Source organism: Neodiprion pinetum, chromosome 2, assembly GCF_021155775.2.
Source record: "Neodiprion pinetum isolate iyNeoPine1 chromosome 2, iyNeoPine1.2, whole genome shotgun sequence".
In the NCBI taxonomy this organism is placed as follows: Eukaryota; Metazoa; Arthropoda; class Insecta; order Hymenoptera; family Diprionidae; genus Neodiprion; species Neodiprion pinetum.
This window is the reverse complement of record NC_060233.1, coordinates 12,964,793-12,982,663: the sequence shown is the minus strand read 5'-3', so window position 1 is coordinate 12,982,663 and position 17,871 is coordinate 12,964,793. Positions and strand designations below refer to the sequence as shown.

General features: G+C 35.8%; 2 protein-coding genes across 4 annotated transcripts; one reads left to right on the top strand and one right to left on the bottom strand.

Annotated features, from left to right (window-relative positions):
- The first annotated feature begins 5,703 nt into the window (after positions 1-5,703).
- LOC124212680 (uncharacterized) lies at positions 5,704-15,632 on the top strand. Of its 3 annotated transcripts, none has more exons than XM_046613005.2 (6): positions 5,704-6,140; positions 6,282-6,567; positions 8,253-8,517; positions 9,688-9,928; positions 10,916-11,228; positions 15,480-15,632. In XM_046613005.2, exons 1-6 carry the CDS (start codon positions 6,117-6,119, stop codon positions 15,485-15,487), a joined length of 1,137 nt encoding a protein of 378 aa, XP_046468961.1. In that variant the 5' UTR covers positions 5,704-6,116; the 3' UTR covers positions 15,488-15,632. The 3 variants fall into 3 exon arrangements, with proteins under 3 accessions (XP_046468961.1, XP_046468959.1, XP_046468960.1); XM_046613003.2 differs by lacking the exon at positions 15,480-15,632 and adding an exon at positions 11,295-15,194; XM_046613004.2 differs by having other exon boundaries at positions 5,706-6,140; positions 10,916-11,243.
- Positions 13,448-17,856, bottom strand: LOC124212682 (dolichyldiphosphatase 1). Its single transcript, XM_069133872.1, has 5 exons — positions 17,261-17,856; positions 16,796-16,896; positions 16,514-16,692; positions 16,051-16,278; positions 13,448-15,631 (listed from the first exon to the last, which is right to left on the bottom strand). Exons 1-5 carry the CDS (start codon positions 17,373-17,375, stop codon positions 15,502-15,504), a joined length of 753 nt encoding a protein of 250 aa, XP_068989973.1. The 5' UTR covers positions 17,376-17,856; the 3' UTR covers positions 13,448-15,501.
- Between the last annotated feature and the right edge of the window lie 15 nt (positions 17,857-17,871).

Sequence of the window (17,871 nt, the reverse complement as noted above, 5' to 3'; positions counted from 1 at the left end):
TTAAAATATACCTGTCCGGTTACATTCTCAGTACATATTTTATTGTAAAAGTTCAAATGTTTTAAAAAAATTCGTAAGTGTGAGATTTTAGTAAGCATTAGCAATACTAGTGAAAAAAAATTCATATTATCGTACCAGGTAATCTAGACGAATTGTACACCCACTAAATAAGAAACAAAGTCAGATTTAACGGGTGTGCAATTCTTTTAAATTGCCTAGTCTGGTAATGTGAATTTCTAATCATATAGTAGCATTAATGCCCACTAAAATCTCGCAATTACGGGTTTTTTTTTAAATGAAAATTATTACTCTTACAATAAGACATATGCTGAGAATGTCGCCCAAACACGTATATTTTGAATGGGGAAGGCCACTATGTAGGTAGGAGGGATTAGAGTTGAGACAAGAATCTGAAAATATTTGAGAATTGTTTGTGAATTATTTGGAAGCGATTTGGAGGGCGATTGATAAAAAATTCGTCCGAGCCCTAAATAAGGACCACCTTAAGGGCGTTGCCTAGCTAGAAAGCGCGGGCTACTCCGCTTCCCGCGTTAACCGTGGCGAGAGAGAGGGTAAAGAAACAAGTGAGATGGAGCAGCCGAGCTGTCGCCGGAGTGGGGCGGGTGACGCGGCTAGCCTCTTCTACCCCTCACGGGCATTCGGTTTCAAATACTTTTAAACAGCCCAGTGTATCGCGCTCGGCACGACGCAGCGCCTGATGAATAATAGAAAAGAAAAGTAGACTCCTTTCAGATTCCACTTGAAAAATTTACTAGTAATACAGAATTTAATAAGGAACCCGTAACTATTTTTTTTATAATTCGAAAACTTGTCATTAATGAGGTAAAAATCGTCAAACATTTGAATTGTTTATAAAAATTGGGATTTTCAATAATGTTCAACATTGCATTTTTTTTATGAAAGCTTATTCGTTCACCTTCCGAATGCACTGTAAATGATGTCTTTACGTCGAATAGAACCGGATATATGCGAGCTCCTTTTGCATCAAAATTGAATGATTGTCTTGTAACTTTCGAAAACAAACATAATTCGGACGAACACCAAAATGCGTGTCGATTCTTTGTACCTTTATTTCGTGTGAAAAAAAGTATGAATAGATTGAAAAAATACGAGGTCATTTTTTGATTGACGTGACGTAGAATTCCTTATACGTATGTTGATATAGATATACATTCTTCATATTTCAACGAAAATTATATTCACCGGCGTCCGTATTTCTACGCAATGCGATCACGTGACTGGTAATAGTCTAATAGCCGGTATTCATAGTCAGGTTCGATTTGCAGGACTGTCTTGAGGCAGCTCAAAGCATAGCTTGATCGGCTGAGAGCTGTTCCTAATACAGTTTCGAAAATAATACGTAACTATTTACGAATACCGGCCAGACGTCGTCACAGGTCATTTTAAATTGAAAATGCAACGAATAGCTGTGAGTAAATTCATGATATAACAACGAAAATATCATCAATCTCCCAGGTCTCACCACGTGGAGGTCGCTATCAAACAGAGACCCGCCTAACCCGTCCCTACCTCCCAACCATGATCGGGTTTGCACCAAACAAATACAAAATGATGAAAAATAATATAAAATGGTAAAAGTAAAATTGAACTCGTTTAAACTTAATAAACATAATCAAGAAATCTGTATGAGAAGGATTTCATAGAAATTAAATTGAAACAGTATAAGTGAAACATGACAGTAATCTTGATAAAGAAAATTGATATAACAAAGCATCGAGCATTGTATACATTATATGGCTAAATAAATTCTATAGAAAGCGCAAACTATGGAAAGTAGTACGTCACGAGTGCAGGTCACAGATAGTAATGAAAAAATAGGCTATAGAATATTTACATAATATATAGGTATACACGCAGTCTGGTCCGACTGCAGAAAGTATTCCTGGAATGAATAATCAGATATATAATTATAACGATATGACTAGCAAATTTTTAGCACAGTAATACATATAACTAACTAAACATAAATCACAGAAATATTGCACGTAAGCTATATACAAAGCTATTATATTTATGTACATATGTTCATATATTTAGATTACAGTGTTTTGTCGTCTGTCGGTCGTGAATTTACTGTTTCTTACGCGCGGTCTTATCTGGGCTTCGATGATTTGAGGGGGTTCGCGGATTGAGCGTTGTCGGGCGCGTCTAGAATCTACGATTTCGGGTTACAAACAAAAGTAAAAGAAATCTGCTCATTTATTCTCCATTTTTTCGGTCCAGAATTTATCGTCACGTTTTATTTTATCAAAAATCAATCCCTTTGGCGTCCAAACTATAAAATAGCACCACTTCCTATTCGTAATGTGTAGAAGACCTTGGACCTGATACATGTAATTATGAGAAAGCTCTAATTTGGCTTTTCCACCGATTATTTTCGTCTCAAATATTAATTCTGTATCCCAAAAATCTATCGAGCGAGCGCAGCGAGCGAGCAAAATTTTTAAATGTTCAAGCGAAATCCCACAAAAAGTACTGATATCCCCAAAAAGCACCTCTGTTGCAAAAACCTTTCGCCAAGTATATTAATGTGACAGCCACCCACAAAACAGCCACCTACAAAACTGTCATCAAATCAGATACTGCTGCCAAGTATAATTTATTTAGAAGCTAATGATGATTTTGATATACTATAACTAATGACGACAAAAAAAAAATTGAAATCAAAATTGAAATTGAAAAAAAAAAATAATTTTTATTGAAAAAAAAAAAATTGGAGATAGTGGTAAAGGCGGGCTTTTTTAAAACAAGCACAAGAAAATACAAGTCGAGCTATATCAATGTTGTAATGGCAATATAAACATGGGCCCGCCAAGTACTACGTACTCCAATTTTTTTTTTTTTTATCAAAATTTTTTTTTTTTTTTTTTAGAATTTCAATTTTGATTTCAATTTTTTTTTTTTTGTCATCATTAGTTATAGTATATCAAAATCATCATTAGTTTCTAAATAAATTATACTTGGCAGTAGTATCTGATTTGATGACAGTTTTGTAGGTGGCTGATTTGTAAGCAATGTGTGCATGTATGATTACCCCAGAATTACGTCAAGTTTATTTCTAAAAACAAAACGCGCGTATTTTAGTGGCCTAATACGTACGCGCCGTATTTACTTTGTATGGAAAATTCTGTCAGGTACATTGTAATTTTACCTTGGATACTTAGGTAGTCACAATAAGTGATAAGAATATTCCTTATGATCGACAAAGTGTAAACACTCATGCTAATTGCCGAATATCGATTTCGATCATTTAACCTGAACACGTAACAAATTGATGACATATTTTAGCCACTAATGCAAACCGGGCTAGTACCACACGTCACAATGCATTCTAGTTTATATTTTCGTATGTATAAAAAAACTAGAGAAAGAATTTAAACTGCTATTATGAACAGCAATGTTGGCTCTTGAAAGTACCTTCTTAAATTAAAGCCCTGCGATTGTTCGTACTCAAGTGATTGAATCTCGAAGTCAGAGAGGGTGCACCATCAATCATATAAATAATTCGATTTACCTCCTTTTTTCCTGAAATTTAGCCAAAATCTTTATGCCGGGTCGTTTCTTCTTCTTCAAAGACACATTCCCTCTCTTCTTAGCCATCGCGGGAATAAATACTGATTCGAAATAATAAAAAACACTGTAGAAAAACACAAGCAAAAATAAAAGCGCGGAACACTATCCACGTGCCGAGCGACGAGGATTCGAAGGAGGGGAATTGTAGTGGGGGGTGTTGAGTCTACTCTCCTCGCCTGTAATTCGCATCGTCGCCGGCCAACGCAGTCGTGGCGCTAGCAGCCGCCCGCCTTTTGCGCGAAAAATTTGCTGTTTTATGCTTCGTGATTTTCCTTCTCATTTCCTCATTTTTGAAGATAATTAGGTTCTTAGGAAGTCATTTTGAAGATAAAGAATAGATCTGTGTCGCCTCTTTCGCCGAATTGCGAAAAAAAATTTACTGTCCGTTGTGTTTCACTTCAAACATAACGTACTTTCAAGTACGTTTTACGCAAATCTAAAAACGAAATCGAAAATTCGGCAAAAGAGGCGACACAGATCTATCCTTTGCCTTCAAAATGACCCCCTAAGAACCTAATTATCTTCAAAAATGAGGAAATGAGAAGGAAAATCGTGAGTCTCTGTTTGCGCGCGCTCTTCGAGGCATAGGCAACGCCCTTAGTATGTCGCATCGCCAAGGAGTTCGAGATTTTCAAGCAACGCTGCGTCCAAACAGTGTTCTCGATTCCCGGCCGATGCTTATGCAAACCCAAGTGCGAGGCGCCAAGGGATCGGGCTCTATGGCTGCAGAAGAGGTTGCACCTTATGCGTGCATTCTAGGAACAGACTCACCCCCTTACGGGTGGTGTGGAGGGTAAAAACAACGAATGGCTTGCGTGACGGAGGGACGGCGATTTTTGGAAGTGGAAAGAAAAGGAGGCTTGGGACACTTCTTTTGGGACCACGACCGAGAGAGGACGTTCTAGATCAGTACACCGATATTTGAATATTGTATCATTGACCTGCATATGCAATAAAACTGTATTTAACCGTGTCACTGCGGCAGTCGGTGAGTTAAATTTCGTGTAATCTGACAAATATATATATTTAAATGTGTTTTCGTGTAATTTTTCCTGCATGAAATTGTTGATTTTTCTAACGGATTTACATTGAAATGAAGTGCAGAATTGGGGATATTGTATTTGGGCATTCATAGCACCAATGAATACAATAAGAACTTTAGTCAGGGAAAGTTGGACAACTGGTCAGGGAAAAGTTGGGGAATTGTTTTTCCGAAACACAGTGGCCGCCATTAATTTACGTAACGTTTGAGCTACGTGGATTCTTCGACTATGTAATTTTGACCCATACAATAATATATTAATAACACGTCGTAACGGCCTGTAGCGTGTATATGTCGAGACATTTGTCACACAAATCCTTTCAAGTAATAATATGTTACCTATACAATACAGACAATTGTGTCAATACTTGCCATAAGTTTATACACATGACAAACTGCAAAGGTATAAGGGCACGGAACCGTATGAGTCACGATTGAACGACCGCTTTGGAATCGATGTTATTAACAGCGAGAATCCTTTGTCACCGTAGTATCAAAACTAAACTAAACAGTAAGGCTCAAAGTCATCTTGAGCGGCGATAACTTCGCTTACAAGTATGCCCACGGAATGTTTTGCAAATTTGGTGTATCGACAAGATTTGATTGGATCTCCCTGTTTTATTGGCAGATTCGACAAAACGTCTTTCACTTTTTTGTCTCCCCCAGGCAACGAGCAATGAAATTCTCCCTAAATTTTGCAAATCATTGCATAACTACTCTTGACTACCGCGATCGCAAGGTAACATAGTAAATTTAGAAGGATTGATAAAAAAATTACTGAAGAATGGGTTCCAGATGCGAAATATCTCACAATAACCTAAAAGCTCTTAAGTGTTCTATCTCAAGTTTTATTTTATTCCCAATACGCGGAAAAGAAAATGGATTTATTCATGCGACGTCCTTCATCATTTCATGTAAACAAACGTTTATTTTCCGTGATGCTGTACACGTACTTATGTATGTTATCTATATATATATGGGGTTTATTGAAAACAAAAAAAAATTTGCACACAACTATTATACGAGTACATAATTAATAGGTTCAATATTCAAAATCACCAAAATCGAGTCTGTGGTCAGTGTTTTCTGATCTTGACGCTAATGTTAACGTCCTAGAGCGGACCTTTTGTGAAGTACAGTATCGGGGCTCAGGAGACGAAGTGACTCACGCTCCGGGAGCCAAACTACATAAAGGTCGTAGTTATCCGCATTTGTCACTCAGTCGACGCCGGTCTCTTGAAGTAACAGAATAAGTTCATTCTGTTTCCAATATATTTTGCACAAAAATTTTGACATACATAATACATACCCGTGTGCACGGTGGAATAAACGATAATATATAATAATTATAAACTTTTCATACTTTTCGATTAAAACTTATTTTTATAGGTATTGTGAAATAAATATTCGTGTATAATATCAATCAATAAAATACAATATTTAACCTTGGAAGTGCAAGATGTTTTACAAACTTAAACATTGGGTGAGTAAATGTAAAAATTACACAAATATTCCTGCATCTATAATTCTGACACGTTTTTATGCATAATAATCAGTCTTTACGGATTGTAAAGTTTCTGTAGATTGTAAAAATAAAACTTTATAAATGCACGATTTAAACCAGAGTCAACGGCTCCTCGAACGAGAACCGCAATCGTCATCATCAGCAGTTGATCAGCCGCATTTGCGCAAAAATCAACAGCTGCAAAAAAAGCCACAGACGTGGAACGTACATGTTCTCCCAGGGACGGCGACGAAAAATAAAAATATTACGATCATCCCTAAAAATGGAGGCAAAGATCTACGCGAGCTCCCGCGACCATTAAGTTGCAACATGATTCGACGATCATCGGCTCAGGCTGTGCGAAGAAGTTTTTTGCAGTTTTGCTACAGGAACCCGGGTTGTGAAGGTGATTATCAAATTATATCTTGCTCTTCTATGTTGCGGGGTGATTATCGCTGTCTTGTTCATCCTGAAATCTTTGTGGAGGTGTATTTTCAACTTGAACATCTGTAGTGAAGACATTTAACGTTCTTGAACTTGTTACATGTTGCGAACCTTTACTTGAAAAAGTGTTTTAAACGTCTTTCTGACTTGAACAATTTTCGTCAAGACATCTTTTTCTTTGAAAATCATTGTGAGGTAGTGTTTTTGGCCGGGAAAATTTGCCGCCAGATCGTCTTACTCTTTGAAAATTGCTGAAAAGAAATGCTTTTTTCCTTGAATACTTATCGTAAAGGCATCCATTTTGTTTGAAAATTATCATAACGACTTTCCATAAATAACGTCACGGCATCATAGGAATTTAGAATTACTGTAATGACGTATTTTTTCTTGGATTTTGTCACGTAGACGTCTTTTGGAATTAAAAAATATTGCTCATACGTATTTTTAGTTTGGAAAGTTGTAAAGATTTCTCATTCCTCATGAAAATATGGATTGAAAGTAATCAAGAACCAGACTTATATACCCGTATATCCTCATCGCATGAATCTATTATTATGCACTAGAAAAGTAACTTTCAATAAAATTAATCATTTAACGGTTATATTATTGCAAAAGAGAATATGGTCCAAATTCATAGTGTTTCGAAGAATAAAGAAAAATACATTTGCTAGTAAACGTGGCGGTTGTTAGTAATGCAGGTGATATTGATAGTGGTAAAAAATACCAACACAAGTGACGATAATAATGTTAACGATATCTTAAAATGCAACTGTCGATTCACGATGAAGTAGTTCGTTTATCATTACAATAGTTATGCTATAATATGCAGGCATATTTTTAAGATGGGAACTTTTTTTCCATACCATTTTACGTGAAAGGCATCACGCGTGAGAGAACCCGAGAATTCCGAGAAACAAATGAACGTCATACATAGGTATACGTATCAGTAGTTATTACAGAATCTGGAGTATCTGGAGTTATGCAATTAATTTATGTTCAATTATTTGTTAGTAACGCGTATTGCCGCAACTGAAAAATAACCGTGTTCATATTTATAACGTAGTTGCATATAAATTCCGGATATCGATCGCAAATAATGAACTTTTAGTTTTGTCATTGTGTAATCGATGTGTTAGTGATACGGTAAATACGATGACTCCAGGTGATTCGACATCTTCGACTGACAAACGTATAATATACGTTCAAGTAACTCAGTTCAATCGTATAGAAATTTTGTACCTGATGTGATAAATACTTGCTCTGCATGTTCGTCTGACATGCCCTATTGATTTAAGACTATCATGTGAACGGACCTTTCAATTCATTTTAGTTTCGTTTCGTTTTCTGAAAATCCATAGAATGAAAGATATTTGGACATGTCCGTAAAAGAATATTTTCAATCAATCTAGAATTATAAAAATAAAATGTCTCCGAAAACTTCAAGAAATATCTGCTCAAAACCTGTCGTATTCAACTTTAAAAGTCGTTTTCTTTCCCACCCTTCAACGCCAATCAACTGAACCAGCATGAAGTAGAAACATAACAGCTTGCGTAGAACTTTCTGCAGCTTGGTATTCATAATCGTTTTCTAAGCAAACGGTCAGCTGTTCATTCGACGCCATTCTGATTTCGCGATTCACGTTACAGAGTCTGAGCACAAAGAGCATTCTGGGACGAAATGCACGTGCACAAACTGTAGAGTGCTACCCTTGCTGACAGAGTGTGGTATTTGCCTAGAGCCTCTCCAAGGCCAAAAGGTACATTCATGCCCAATTTGTGCAAACCTTACGTGCCGGCGCTGCGCTTCTCGTTTGAAAAACTGCGCTTTCTGTCGATCTTTGGCAAAGCCACTGCCCAACCCTGCTCTGGACAGATTACTAAATCGACTTGCTCTTCCCTGCAAGAATTACAGGTAAGTTGTTAATACATAACATCAGGCGTCAAAAAATCATAATGCCAGTGTTAAAAGTTAAAACTCGGATGATTTTGAGTCAGATTTTATTGAAAGAACCTCTTGTGAATGTACATAAAAAAAATTAGAATCCTTATTTTTTAATGTAAATGTCAACGGGTTTTGCGCTCAATGCAAATGACATAAAATCCAGTGAAAGGATTGATTAACAGACGAAAATTCAAATGCAAATTCAAACAAAGAATGTTCATTAATTATCGATACCTTGAAGACGATAAAAACATCACGACATTAGACCAATTTTGATGGTTCAGTGATCATTTCGATGAATGGAGCGTAAGTTTCTTAGGTATAATATTATTGTTAGAGATTTTATGATGAACTGGAAATCTGTAAAAAAAGTTCACCTCATTTGCAGACGATTTGTCGAGAATTTATTTACCAAAAAATCCTGAACAATCGAGTAAAATCAGATCATATGCGCTACGTGATTGCGATCAACCATGATGTAGTTCCATCAGAGCGATTAAAAGACTTCCGGGAAAACACGAATCACCCTGTACATATAGGTGTTCACATTGTACCCATGTACGGTGTACTAAATACATTTGCGACAACTATTCGACCACAAACTTTCTCTTTCGTCGTGAATTCCAATGAATCCAATTCAAAGAAATCACTACTGAGATCATCTACAATTATTTCGGAGTATGCATCAGATTTAACGGAATTTATACGTACGAATAGACATTTACTCAATCTAATCATTCTGCGGTAGTGAGAAAACCTTAGGATAATCCTAATATATTTACCTTATGTACATTATGTATGTTATACATTGTGATATTTTAAAGACGTCATTTCTATTGAGACACAACGCTCATTTCAAAATAAATTTATTCTAAAACCAAATCAAGCAGGCTTCACTTCAAGTCGAATAATTAGTATAATCGACGTGAAAGCACGGTATTGAAGAAAATACTGTGAATGCCAAAAAAATGGTGTAATTGGTGAAAAAAATTAGTAACCTTGAAAAAATCCGTCTAAATATTCTCATCATTCAATAATTAATTATCGTGTGCAGCTGCGCTTAGGATTCATTCAAGTTATTTTCCTTCTTCGCGGAAACTGACATGTTTTTAAAAACAGTTTCTCATGTTTTCTGAACAGATGGGGATGCGTGGATTTGGTGGATGGTGACAACCGGAAAGAACACGAGAAGGCTTGTGGTCACGCGACATTTCCCTGCCCAATCGGTCGTCATATTTGCAAATGGCATGGAGAATTGGCGCAAATCGAGGGTCACCTTCAAAATGTACACGAACTGTGGCCTCTGAGCGACAACGGAGTTGCCGTAGAAATTTCTGGCTTCAGAGGGAAAGCCTACGCCCAGGACGGCAGACAGTACACGGTAATTGAAAAAAACAATACATCGATCAATTAGTTACAGAATTGTAAAATGTAGTATTTAGTTTTGTTATTGTCCTTTACGAATCACCCTGAAAATGAACCATGACAGTTTTTTCAAATCAATGATCATAAACCGAAGTGCACTTTGTAAAATAGGGAAAAAAATGTATCTAATCTTGGGTAGGATATCCTGCAGAGATCGATAGTGACGAACGGGAATCCATGTGAGTTAAGTTGTACCTCAATTTCCAAGTCTTCAGGAAAACAGCGATTTTGGTTAGACGTAATTCCCCTTTTCTGATCGTTACTACGACGAACGTTGCCTTAGACGTTACAGCTGTCACAGCTAGCCGCAAATCGGACTTTGTGGTTTATGGTTTACAATTTCAACATCAGTTTTATTCCAATATAGGTCCGTTTATTTGTTTTATATGTTACACATGTTCTTCCGTAGCACTTTGCGTGATTGCTCAACTTCATCCTTGTAGATTATGTTGCGACTCGTTTTAAACATACGTATTTTCCTAATTTGAATAACTCATTCAGCAAAAATCTAGTTTTTCAAATTTTCATTCTAGACGAAAAATCAACCACCGTAAAATTAGTCGTAATATATTTTTGAGAACGTTTATTTGCTTTGTATAATGTAAAGTTTAGTGTAAGAAATATGGGAGTAGGAAATAACCATAATAATTTTTAGAAGTAGTTTTCTCTCCTCTCTTTTTAACGACGATCAACTAAAAGGGACAGCCCAGAAGCAACAGCTTGTATAGAATTTCTTGTGCACCAATATTCATGAAATTAACCTGAAACGATCAGCTGTTCCTTCAGTGCCATTTTGCTGAACTATGATAATTACACATATTGAACCCCAATGCAAGATCTGCGTTGATAGATTTCGCGATTCTATTATTGCGGTGACATTTATACATTGTTTAAAATAATTTACAATATTGCATATTAATTTTTTTTATTTGAAAAATTACAGGTCTGCCTTTCGTGCTACGGTTGTCTATACGTGGTGAAGATAATTTTGTTCCAAGGAAAGTTACGCTTGTCGGTAATCCATCTGAAATCTCAGTCCGATTTGCGAAAGATGGCCGATTCCACGGTGCGATATAAGGTCTGGATCCAGATGGCCGGCAATTCCAAAGATTTGAAGGCCCTGAAGAGAAATTTACCGTTTAAAAAAAGAAACTACGAAACTCAACAGATTGAAGTTACTTGTGACCAGCTGATTTCCCAGGAAGCAAACGATTCCGGTGGATCAGTGAAAATCAACCTTCTCATCAAACCAACCGGTGAGAATTGATGCTGTAAGTAAATAGTTGTGTGATAAATTTGAAGATCACCAATTCTTATTTCAGGGATGGCACCTATGTGATTGTAACGTATCGTAGAATTGTTGGAATGCGGGAACATTTCAACAATAAACGCGGATTTTAATGTAAGTTTAAGACCGTAGGGAAGTAATTTTCGTGGAAACGATATTTCCACCACTCTGGAGCCCAATCGCTGCTCGATGCGGTTCAATAGGTGGGGGTAAAAAACTAGAATTGTCGATTGATAGAATCATGAAATTTTAAAATGCGGCCAGTCCAAGTATAGAATAATGTGAGTATAGAAAATCGAAATACAGACTGACAAAATATAGAAAGGTCAGAACCCAAAACGGCAAAATCGAGAATCTGTATACGATTCTATATCATTATCGAAAGGAATTCTGACGATTCTACAGTTCGGCATTCTATGTTCTAATCTTTCTATTCTTTTACTTCTCTATACTTCTACTTTCAACATTTGTAAATTCTATAAATTAAGTTTTCGCTTATTTCAGAATTCAATATTGTGGCCGTTGAATTTTTTGATCTTTCTATATTTTGACCCCCACCTGATTCATTTACGTCCTCTACGTATCCGCGCGCATCAAAGCGTACCTGAAAAATTCAAAACATAATTGTTTGCAAAAATAGCGATGTTGAAAAAATTATATCTCGCTTTATTGAAATAATTGTATTTTGAATTTGAAATCGTATTGAATCTATGCAGTAAAAAATGAAAATTTTTCAATGAAGTCATCAGTTATTCTTTTTCTGTTAGAAAAACATATTATGCGATTTCAAAATCTTCTTTTGAACTCTTCGGTATGACGACTTTTCACCCGTAAAAGCGGCTAAGAGATCTAAAACACCGACCGCAACGTAAATGCAGAGTAAAGTAACCGTCGAGCGTCCCCAATAAACCAACTCGAATCGAGCATGTCAAAAACGGAATTCAAACAAATCAAATGGAATTCAAAAGAATTCGCACACAGGTTTGTTAATTCTATTCAATTTGTTTTAGTTCGTGGCAATTTCGTTTTTGACTGACACAATTCGTTTCAATTCGTTTTGGTTTACTGTATCTTAAGTGCCGTGAGGGGCTCGTATTCAATAAATAAGCTTGTAAAGTAAATATTATACGACTGATACTGATAAGAAAAACTGAACCTGATTTAATACTGTAGGGTTAATTTAAGACACATTTCAGTGATTTTAAGGTGCTACTTGATAGGTTCGGAGTTAGTTTAAAAACAAAAAAAAAGGGACAAACTAGATTTGACGTATAAAGTTTTTCGGCACAAACAATCGCAGAAAAAAATGACTAACAGCTTTGGATTTCTCTGGTGAAATTCCAGTAGATTATGAAAAACGCTAGAATAATTTTACCCAAACGCTATATTGACGTAACTTTCACAGAGAAAACGACTGCGCGTATTCCCTATAAAGTCTATGGTATTCCCCCGGAGAGCACAAAACTTGAAATCAGCAGGAAGACGTCTTAACCCTTACATGTATGATCACCCAGCTTTTACCACATTAATGCGCACCCATGGGTAACCCGGGTACCCATCTCTAGTTCTTATTAATTTTTGAGTGCAGGTGTGAACGGAACCATCCAAAATCGGTTCACTTAATCAAATAAACACAAACAAAACGTATTTCAGCTATTTTCAAGTCTAAGGTCCAGTTCCACAACTTGACGTTAAAACGAGTTTACCGTACGAACTTGGTTTAAGCACAGTTAACTGAATATTAAATGTTACTTTCACGTACCCGGGTACCCGGGTACTTCCCGCGGCTTCATATTTTGAATCCCAATATTTTGGTGGTAAAGAAATTTTTTTTTGAAGTTTAAATTCGGACACAGCTTCTGAATAAGTTGAATCACGAAGTTCAGGAAGCTCAGATCGAAAAAAACATCGAAAAGTTATTAGTAAAAAGATGAAGTGGTGGGCACCCGGGTGCGCACATAAGGGTTAAGGACGTCTTATGCGCCATTTTTTGACGCTTTATACCCAAAAGCTACCTTCTTGCCTAAAAGATGTCCTTGGGGCCTTATAGACATTAAAAATTGAGGCATAAGACATTCTTTAGACGTATTTTGCCGACTTTAAGTTTTGTGTTGTATGGGGATCTCCAGCTACTGCAATCAACGCTTCAACCGTAACAGCCACAGAACAGAAGAAATTTTTGCCACATTTTCACAATTGTTGATCCTGCGATGTTCGCGTTATATTTTATCGAATCCCTGTGGGTCTAATTAGAGGGGAAAAAACTCAGGTGAATCGATTGAGGTGAAACGATTTTTATCTTCAAAATGTAGAAAAAAGGCTGGCTAACACCTTCGAATTCTTTTCACGAAATTACGACAGATGTTTGAAAACGCAATAATCAATTAATCCATACTTATATCGATGTAATTTTGCGAAAGACAATAATTGCGCATAGTTTCTAGTCATTGTACATTAAACCCTTCAAAAGTGACAGCCGAAATACGGAGGAATCTTGTCAACTTGTAGCTACATGATATTTTCAAACAACTGTATTATTTTATTCCTTGTAGCTTTCACGTGACTAAAGGATAATGAAAAATAAATCAAGATTATAAGGTATATCAGAAAAGGGTATATTTATTGAAAATTTTTCTCACCTGTAAATCTCACGGTTATGCGATAAGGTGCGATGATTCCAAACTAAAATATGTAAGAACGCTACTCCTATTTCACAATTATTTTTTTCTCTCGGTTTCTTGTTTCTCATTGCCTGTTGTTACATGTGAATAACTCAAATTTATTCCGAGATAATCGTGTATTTTTTCTTTTTTATATACTGTATAACCATTCCAGACGGTAAATCCGTCGACAATGTCTTAATTCAATGTTCTTAAGTCTATAGAATTGTGCGCTTTTGTTACAATTTATTGATATTATTTACACTACCCATTTACCATTTACTATATCACTAGAACATAATCAACAACAAATAGTTGAAGAATTTTTAGATTTTTTGTTTCTTTTCTTTCTATTTAAAGACCCGAAATCGGTAAAAATCTGTCGTAGTCTTTTCAGTATTGAGAACTCAGCAAATACATGTTTGCTCTTGAATATTTCCGAGTAACCGATTTATACCTTACATGTGGATATATTCGAGTATCAATTTGTTAGAACCCATACTGGGGTATAATAATTAAGTGATAACTGCTGCCTTTCAAAGCATGCCTATTCATTAGTTTTACTATTGCTGTTATCGGTCAGTACAGATATTTCGCATCTTCATTATAAATATCGTATATTCTATAGTATGTAATGCGTCTTATATTATTAATATCTAAAGAAATAAAATGTGAAGCTTAATAAAATAATATGAAAAACCAACAACACTAGTTTCTAGATAGAAAAATATGTATCATATTGTATAAAATGAAAATTTTATTTAATAATTTAGTCAATTATGAATACCATTAATACTACACATATGTATGTAATATATTCCTTTTACCTAGATTTACTCATTGGAAGGAAAAATCGAAAACTTGCAATCACGCGAAATTCAGTGATTTCAATTATTCGTTATTTCATTATTATATACGATATAGCATCATGGGGTACACAGTTCATAACGGCAAACAATTACTCTGCACGTTGGTATACGCCCATTCGAAAACCGACAAGATGGTGTTGTTTCAATAAGACTTTGGATAAAATCATTTGCCTTGTCATGCTTGCGTCGTTTCTTGAGTAAAAAATTTGTGTACACCTACATGTAAACAGTATAATCCTACTACAATCAGCCTTCATGCCACGTTACACTGTGAGAGTAATGTGAAAATAAACGGAACATCTATTACTGATTGAGTTCATTCAATTTACCCGTTTAAGGCCCTTGACTAATTGTCACTTGTTACACTATCATCAATTTTTATCATTATTATTTATTATTATTGAATTGTAATTGCAAAAATTTGTCATTTTTCTTTTGTGTATACCTCGCCTGCTCCTATTCGAGCATCAGTATTGTTTTGTTGTTTATTTGTTATTTTGTTTTTCGTTTTCTTAACAGTTTAATTCGGAACGTTTTTTATACAAATTTAGATTTCGAATACAATCCGACGAAATAATTCCCACTTCGGATTTGAGATTTACGTCTAATTCTTAGATCTCAAGTCTCGTAATGTAGGTCTTAAGTCTAGACTGCAAAATGTAAAATTTGATTTATTTTATTTGTTGTCAGCCCACTGACCGATCATCAGTCGTCACTGAGACTTCATGGACACCAACTTCCGTGATCTAGCTCTGGCTTCGGCTCGTGCATTTGTATATTCGAACCATAGTACGTTTGGAATCAATGTTGTATCGCGTAGCAATAGATATTCTGATATTCGCCTGTAATAAGCAAAAGTAATATTTTTTACACTTAACCGTATCTAACTATCTTGCATATATTGAAATAGAATGTATTCATAGAAATTATTTTCTTATTGAAAAATAAAAAAATGAAAACAAAATTACGTGATTCAATAGTGCCTGTAAATCATTTTGATGAGAATAGTTTACAGGTTTAAAAAAATTGATACAATTGTCTAGTTTTATCTATAAAATGTAATATGTGACTGAGAAATCTGGGAACAAAATTTCAGTAGTTTTGAAAGCAGTCTTGTTGAAATGTTTATTTCAATTTTGCATCCAATTATTCTTCCGTGGAAACAAAAGTAATTATCAGTGTAGTAATAATGACATGAATAATAACAATAATAATAATGATATTTGGATAATAATATTAATAAATTTATAGCGAAACTCACCATGATACAATAATTGGAAAAAATGGTGTGAGGACTAGATGAGTAACTAGAAACCAGACGCTGCCGACAAAGATTCCTACAATCACGCCGCAAAGAACTTGTGCAATAGAATGGTATTGCAAATAAATGCGGCTAAAAGCAACAAGGGTTGCGACTCCTACACAGCTGGCGATTATAGTTATCCGCCAAAATCTCTCTGATACTGTGCTGTTGTTATTATGATGTAATCTGTGATGCCGAAGAATTAAAGAAAGATCATTAATCTTAAACACATAAACTCAATTGACAGAAATTGGTTAAAAGTTTCAATAATCTTTATGTCCTAGAAAACTTTGTTAACTTGAATGAAGCTTTGAAACAGATCACCACACAGAAGTAGAAAAGCGATTCAAGTAACCAAATGTAATAACGACTTACAACCAATTCTGTGCTAGATTGAGATCACACCCTAGAAATGCGTTACCTAACAAATACGAATATTGTTGCATATGTAGCGAAGAACCACATAAACTGAGTATGAGCAGAAGGCATTCCGTACTCTGTGTATATAACTTCCCGCCTGATGGGTCGTGCTTCTCGTATTGCATGTTTGAGAGAAAAGTTGACAACCTCGTTAACAACAACACCCCCTAAGAATGCTATCTGTAAAAATCAAATCCAATGATCACTGGGTATTTTTTAATTTCTGTTGGCGTTACAAAGTTGACACCCCAGAATGATCATACAATTGTGTGAGTTATCTTACAGTGTGTAAATCTCTTCTGAATAGCACTAGCGTTAAAAAACCTGCGATAACAGCGAATGGCATTAAACTTATCAATGCCAAAAACTTCCCAATCAGATCACCTGTAATTTAAGATCACTCAAGTGAACATCGGTTACAAGGTGCAAGAGAAATGAAGACAGAAATCCGTGCGTTGTTTGACAACATTGTTCTTGTATTTATGATTTTAAGACTTTCATATGTTTAATTATGATTCGTTAACGTTCTATGTTTTTATCATTTTCAATTAGTGGATTGTAGAAGTGATAGAGAAAAGACATTGAACTATAGATTCTGAATTAAAAATTTTATTTGTACCAACTAGTGAAAGGAAATATTGAATAATGTTTTCAGCGCCGTCAGTAGCCTCGTGGAAATACGGACACGAATGCAGATAACGTTTCATTATCATTTATTAAACATGCAATAATTATTAGTTAAATTTACCTGCCGGATATTCTACGAGCGTAAGGGATAAGGGCACCCATTCCAATTGCTCGATGGAATGTGTAGAGTGAGATTTAATGTCGCGCAGCGACTCATCGTCGAGCGACGACGCCATTTTCAAAGTTTGAAACTGCCGTACAGCGTCACCAAATTCTGGCAAGAATGTGGACAGTGTCGGTTGTATTTGTTGTATTTTGTTACCGACAGTGCGTGTTAACAGATGTCCCCACAGGGCTTCCGTAAAGAATGAGAAGTGTCATACTCCATACATACACAACCAAAGAGGATGACGGAAATCGAGTCATAAGATTTGCACTGCATATGTATATTTCTAGATTTTAGAGCATATACTATCGGAGGTAGCTACCCAATCCGACTACCTCACGAAAACTGAACCTGAAATAATGAGAGAACGAAACATGTACTCGGGATATTCCGTCTCTCTCACTCTGCACTTTATTGGCTGAGAGGAAACGTATGGACCAATCAAGTATGGAGCGAGAGAGACAGGTTGTAACGAGCATATACTTCTCTCTCTCACTCATCCACCACGCTCTCTATATATACGAAGCTACCACTCGTAGTATAAAGCTACTGGCCGAAAACTAGGA

What these genes read in the sequence shown, in the direction of transcription:
- LOC124212680 (XM_046613003.2), top strand. Translation starts at nt 6,117, where the DNA reads ATGTTTTACAAACTTAAACATTGG. An exon ending in TTTACAAACTTAAACATTGG is followed by an intron (nt 6,141 to 6,281) that starts GTGAGTAAATGT and finishes GATTTAAACCAG; the next exon opens with AGTCAACGGCTCCTCGAACG. An exon ending in AGGACGGCAGACAGTACACG is followed by an intron (nt 9,929 to 10,915) that starts GTAATTGAAAAA and finishes GAAAAATTACAG; the next exon opens with GTCTGCCTTTCGTGCTACGG.
- LOC124212682 (XM_069133872.1), bottom strand. Translation starts at nt 17,375, where the DNA reads ATGGCGTCGTCGCTCGACGATGAGTCGCTGCGCGACATTAAATCTCAC. An exon ending in GCTCGTAGAATATCCGGCAG is followed by an intron (nt 16,897 to 17,260) that starts GTAAATTTAACT and finishes CTTAAATTACAG; the next exon opens with GTGATCTGATTGGGAAGTTT. An exon ending in ACAATATTCGTATTTGTTAG is followed by an intron (nt 16,279 to 16,513) that starts GTAACGCATTTC and finishes TCGGCATCACAG; the next exon opens with ATTACATCATAATAACAACA.